Source organism: Triticum dicoccoides, chromosome 2A (genome assembly GCF_002162155.2).
Source record: "Triticum dicoccoides isolate Atlit2015 ecotype Zavitan chromosome 2A, WEW_v2.0, whole genome shotgun sequence".
In the NCBI taxonomy this organism is placed as follows: Eukaryota; Viridiplantae; Streptophyta; class Magnoliopsida; order Poales; family Poaceae; genus Triticum; species Triticum dicoccoides.
Window position 1 is genome coordinate 767,152,947 of NC_041382.1, and position 6,384 is coordinate 767,159,330.

Sequence of the window (6,384 nt, forward strand, 5' to 3'; positions counted from 1 at the left end):
GAGGGCGGCAAGCCGGCGAGCGGTGGCGATCCGATGAGCAGCGGTTGAATCGACTAGTGACGGTGACCCTTCGAGCGCGGTGGTTCGGCCAGCGACAGTGATCCAGCAAGTGACGATGGTCCGGCGAGCTTCGGAGGCCGGTTGTCTCGTTCTCGTCCCGCACTGCACTCGCGTGATTTGGGGGCAAAAGCCAAAGAAGAGCACGCTTGAGGACCAAGCACACCATGATCTGACGGCTAGAACGCAGCGCATCGGGCTAGAATGGAACGTCCGGCCTAAATTTGGGCCGGCGCGTCGTACTTGCCTTATGATATGGACTATATACAAAATAAATGAATCTACACTTTAAAATACATTTATATTCATCCGTATGTAGTCCATATCCAAATCTCTAAAAAGACTTAAATTTAGAAACGGAAGAACCAGGGAGAATATACACGTCAGGGTTACCTTTGACGTCTCAACTATCTAAAAAACTATCTGAAAGCTAGCTAATGATCAGACGTGACAAATGACTTGGTCAAAGAGACGACACAATTGAAGTGTATGCCGTTTCCTGGAGTGTATGTATGTCAGCCTTTTTTCTGCATTTTTCTGTCCTAGCGTTCCTCGACCGGCCCCGGATGGCCTGCGGCAAGTACACCGTGTACAACTTCTCCGGCATGCTCTGGTCACACTACGGTCCATACTGGCGCCAGCTACGCAAGCTATGGCTGACGGAGCTTCTTAGTGCGAGGCAGCTCAGGCTGACAGAGCACATCCGTGGCGAGGAGGTGCGCGCCATGCTGCGCGACCTGCATCCGAGCACCTCCACCGGGCGCACGGTGGTGCTCAAGGACCGCCTTCTCATGGTGACCCTCAACGTCATCTCGCGCATGGTGCTTGGCAAGAGGTACGTCGGTGAAGGGGCTAGCTCGGCCTCGGCGGCGAAGCCGGAGGAGTTCAGGTGGATGATCGAGGAGATCTTCTTCCTCAACGGCGCGCCTCACATCGGGGACATGATCCCGTGGCTTAGCTGGCTAGACCCGCAAGGGTACGTCAGCAGGATGAAGAGGCTGAGCAAGATGTTCGACCGATTCATCGAGCACGTGCTGCGCGAGCACAACGAGCGGCGGCTGCAAGAGGGCAAGGCGTTCGTCCCCATGGACATGGTCGACCTGCTGCTACAGCTCGCCGATGACCCCACCCTTGAGGTCCCCATTACTGGCGACGGTGTCAAGGCATCCGTTCTGGTATGTTATTTGATAATCGTTTTCCGTTCCTATATTTGTGACTTTGTGTGGACGTTAAGTTAACGGAAAGACACATCTAAACGGTCCGATACCTACCGGCAACTAGCTAGCCTGTGAAGTATGATTGCATTATCAATTTCAAAGTATGAGATAGCTAACTGGGCTTGCCGCCCAGTGGCAACTAGCTAAGACATGACACCACGGTCAAGCATCCATAATTTCATATTCCACTCCTTTCTCCAGATTTACATGTCGTGTACTAATCCTTCAAAAAACAAATATATGTCGTGTACTAAGACTCACTATGTGTCACATAAAGGACACATGCATGACCATTTTTTTTGTACACACAAGTACGAATAAGGCACACATGCATTTTGTTTTCTCTTGGACAATTTCGATTATGCATACTATCTTATAAACTTTAATTTCATATTTGATTTCTTTTATAGTTGAATGCCTGGGGCCAAGACCTTTACAATAAGATCAAGCTTAGATATATTTCAAACATGTATAAATTTTGACATTTCAATTCAATTAGCCCACTTAATCTATTTCAGTGTCGGGAACTGCTTAGAACAAGACCAATGCGCGAAATGTGTTTTTCGTTTTTAGTACAATTATTATTTTGAAACGAGCTAAACCTGTGTTTGAAAAGGAGTGAAAGTTTATTTTAATGAAATTAGTTTTTACAGAAGAGTGAATTTTTTTAATGAGTGAAATCTGCTATCTAAAATGAGAGTGGGAAAAAAATCTTGTTAGATGACTGAAATCGGCGTTTTGAAATGAGAAAATCATTTAACAATGAGTGAATTGAAACCCTTTCTTGAATCGTGCGAAATTAGTGAAATCGCATCTTTGAAATAAGTGAAATTCTTTTTTGAGTTGAGTGGAATCAGTGTTTTCAATTAAGTGAAATCAGTGATTTAGAAATTATTGAAATCCGTTGTTTGTAATGCGTTAAATTGTTCTTTTTGAAAACAATAGAAATTTATTTTAATTGAGTGCAATCATTGTTTTGAAATTAGTGAAATCAGTGTTTTGAATATATTCCACATTCTCGTTTTTTAAGAAATGAGTGGAATTTGTTTCTTTTAGAAATGAGTTAAATATGTTTCATGATTTTTAAACTCGTTTAAAATATATCAAAGATTGGTCTTGTTTTAATGATTTTGTCGACTTCAATTAAAATATGTACAAAACAAATATCAAAAACAGAAATTCTGTTGAAAAGTTATGAGCAATTCAAATGTCACCGTGACAATAAATGGCAAAATTTTAGTAGGTTGGAGAGAGAGAGAGAGCCATATTGGCATGCAATCACCCACCCATCTCTCCAGTCTCGTATTGTCCGTGCGTTGACATCCAAACCGTACACTGCATCCATTCGTGGACTGGAGATCAGTTCGCAGATACTGATGTGAGAGTTGGTCATGCGAAGGTAGCCGTATACATCTGCCCGCAATTTTTTTCCAGTCCGCACGCTCAAAGTAGCCGCATATCTAGTTTCAGTTTAGCTAAAAATTGTTAATATGTTCAAATGCAGCAGTAGTTCTAATTTAAATATTACAATCCGACAAAGTATTCAAATTATAATAGTTGAAACATGAATTTAACTAGCACATATGTACTAGTTGTCCCCTTTAACCGTCCCAGATACTCAATCAAATATTCCTTCGGATGGTCATGAATTGCTCGATGTCAAATTTGTTGATGTATTTTAACAAACTCATCAAATGTGACCGGATTCTGCTCTAGTAGTTCAATAGTCTCACTCATGTTCTCAAATCCAAACCCGCGGCAACATCTTCACCCTCATCCTCTATGATCATGTTGTGTATGTTCACACAACATGTCATCACCTCCCACAAGGTCTCCGTATCTCATTGTGTAGCAGGCCCACGAACAACTGCAAAACAAACCTGCAGAACTCCAAATGCCTTCTCAACATTCTTTCTAGCCACTTCTTACTTTTGGGCAAAGTGAGACATTTTTGAACCAACTGGCTAGAGATGGTTTTGCCAAAGATAACCCATGGAGAATAGATGCTGTTGACCAGATAGTAGCACATGTTGTATTCATACCCATTGACAGTATAATGGCAATGAGGAGTTTCCCATTATTCAGTTAGCCTAGCAAACAATGGTGATCGCTGCAGCACATTGATGTCATTGTGAGACCCGGGCATGCCAAAGAAAACGTGTCAAATCCAAAGATCTTGTGATGCAATTGCTTCAAGAATGATGACGAGTTTCTTAACATGATCATGATATTGTCCTTGTAGAAATTTTGGGCAATTCTTCCATCTTCAATGCATGCAATCAAGAGATCTGAGTAAACCTGGCCACATTCTTGCTTCTAACATTTCCAAGACCATTTTGGTATCTGTGACAGTTGGTTCCCTCAGGTACTGAGGTCCAAACACCGACACCATGATAGCAACAAATCTTACCATGACATCTCCGCATGTGCTCTCAAACATCCATAGGTATTCATCGCATGAGTCAGCGGCCATGCCATATGCAAGCATCCATACCGTCATGCACTTTTGGTAAGCAGTCCTTCATACATCATCCTTCTTCAAGATGAAGTAGTCTTCAAAGGAGGCGACGCCATGGTATAGATGATCGAAGACATTTTTCCGCATCCGAAAGCACCGGCAAAAAATGTCAGCAAATAAGACATCAGGGGCAAAGTAGTCGCCCTTCAGTGTCAAATGGTCGCACGCCCTGTTGTTGTTGAGCACTCGATAACTCTTGATTGATCCGTTGAAATTGAGAACATGCTCTGCCACTAGTTTCATGTCTGCGAGGACTGCCTGCATCATTGTCGTCTCGTCCGTGTAGTCCTCCTCGTCAGATAAGTCATCAGACGACTCGCCATAGTGCTTGTATATGTACTCCATATACGAGTCCATTGCTTCAATAAAGAAGGGAGAAAAAAATTAGCACAGACATTTCACCGAACACTTGCCGGACATGGTGACTACCGCAGGGGCAGATGATACTTGTGCGGCGGACGAAGAAGATGTGTGGACGAGCAGCGGAGGGAAAGCGGAGTCGCACCCGGGTATTGCTGTGGAGGTCACGGAGTTGTGGAGTTCTGGAAGGATGGGACGGGGCTGCTAGGATGGTGGAGTGGCGACGACAAGAGTAAAATTAGATGTAAAGAAAGATGGAATGATGGAGGCACGGGATCTGGGAGGGGTTATGGGTGGGTTGGGCGTGTCAAAGCACTATGTAGCTGTTGTCCAGACTTCTAGGTCCGTGTTGGATGACAAAATAGTTATGAATTATACAATCTGAATGGTTACATGTGGTTTGAGGGTCTGCTTTAAAAATGTCCTTATGCCTTAAATCAATGCATGGATCTTGATGCCGAGACAAATCTCGGTGCCAGATCTACCAGTAGGTATCGGCACCACTTGATTTTCCACTTTGGTTAGTTGAAGTCGCATATATACTATAATTATCTAAACTTACTTTTGGTCCTCCTATATCAAATACAACTTGCATCCATGCAGGAGCTCATCGCCGGCGCCACGGACACATCGGCCGTGACCGTGGAGTGGGCCATGTCCGAGCTCTTGAGGAAGCCCCATTTCCTCGCCAAGGTCACTGAGGAGCTGGACCGTGTGGTCGGCCGCGACCGCCTAGTCGCCGAGGATGACATCTCCAGCCTCCCGTACCTGGAAGCCGTCGTGAAGGAGACCATGCGGCTCCACCCTGTGGTACCCCTTCTGATACCGCGGGTGTCTCGTGAGCACACGTCCGTAGCAGGCTATGAAATCCCGGTGGGCACACGCGTGCTCGTCAACGTCTGGGCTATCAGCCGGGACCCGACTGTGTGGGGGGAGACGGCCGCGGAATTTCAGCCGGAGCGGTTCCTTGGGAGCAAGGTGGATGTCAAGGGCCACGACCTGGAACTGCTACCTTTTGGTGCTGGGCGCAGGATGTGCCCAGCCCACGGCCTTGGGCTCAAGATGGTTCAGCTGGTGCTGGCAAACTTACTGCACGGCTATGCGTGGAGGCTCCCCGACGGCGTGGCGGCTGAGGCGCTGAGCATGGAGGAGAAGTTTGGCATATCTGTGTCTCGCATGCACCACCTCCACGCTTTCCCTGAGCCCAAGCTTTTGGATCACCTCTATTTCGGGCCATGAAACGTTACTACTAGCTTTAGTTTGATGTTTGCTCGAGTGCATGTACACGTACTGGTTTACTTTCACCTCGGATGTTTATGGGTTGTATGCATTATGGTTATGCAGAGGCCGAAACTGATCTCAGCATGATTGTATCGTCTTGATGTAATGATCAGAGTTTAATAAAAGCTTCCTTATCTAAAACTTGCGGATGTTTCTATGTATGGATTGCTCATGTGTGCATAAAAAATTTCTATGACTCTTATGCTATCCGCGCATATAGTACTAATAAATATGATTTGTGACAGATGGTAAACTAGCCACAGTGTTCTTCCACATAGATATTTGCCTCGTCGATTTTAGACTTTAACGCTCGTGACTTTTAAAAATATAGCACATATGGCACATGTCTCGGTCAGGTACGTTCATGATAACTCTGGAATTCTGGCTTGGTCAAGTAGTAGGAGCATACGTGCATCTTGCCGCACCATTTTTCGTTGGTTGTCAAAAACGTTCTTATATCACTAGTGTAAAAAAAATACTCTTATATTATAAGACGAAGGAAGTATTAATTAAATTAGCTGCCCATCCACTTTTTAATTTATTATTCTTGTTGTTAACTCGTTAATAGAGGGCATGTTTGGTAGCCTAAGATTGCCACCCCTAAGCTTAATCATGCCACAACAATTTAGTCATGTGTTTGGTTCATTGCAACATTTGTTGCTTGCCATAGTTTTTTAGCTATATGGTCCACATGTCATAATTACAGTCTTTTGCCAAATTAGGCCACATTTGTGGTGGTTATTTTGTTCACCATTTTTTGGGGCGGACAAAATTTGCATAAGATTAGTTGTGGCAAAGTTAGCCGTGTACCAACATGCCGAGAGCCTTTGCTTCTCTGTTCGTGGGCTGAGCGCTATTGTTCGTTTTTTCGTGGGCTTTTTTTTGTGGGCTGAGTACTATTGTTCAGTTTTCCGTGGGCCAGTTGTGATTTGGCATCCAGTATGTGGGCGC

At 44.7% G+C, this 6,384-nt stretch overlaps 1 protein-coding gene across 1 annotated transcript in view; it reads left to right on the forward strand.

The window, feature by feature from the left end:
* The window catches only part of LOC119358388 (trimethyltridecatetraene synthase-like), a 7,962-nt gene extending 2,420 nt beyond the window's left edge, over positions 1–5,542 (forward strand). The window contains exons 2-3 of the mRNA XM_037624958.1: positions 604–1,232; positions 4,756–5,542. Of these exons, the coding sequence (XP_037480855.1) occupies positions 604–1,232; positions 4,756–5,391 (1,265 nt within the window). The 3' untranslated portion in view covers positions 5,392–5,542. The remainder of the gene's footprint in view (positions 1–603; positions 1,233–4,755) is intronic.
* The last annotated feature ends 842 nt before the right edge of the window (positions 5,543–6,384 follow it).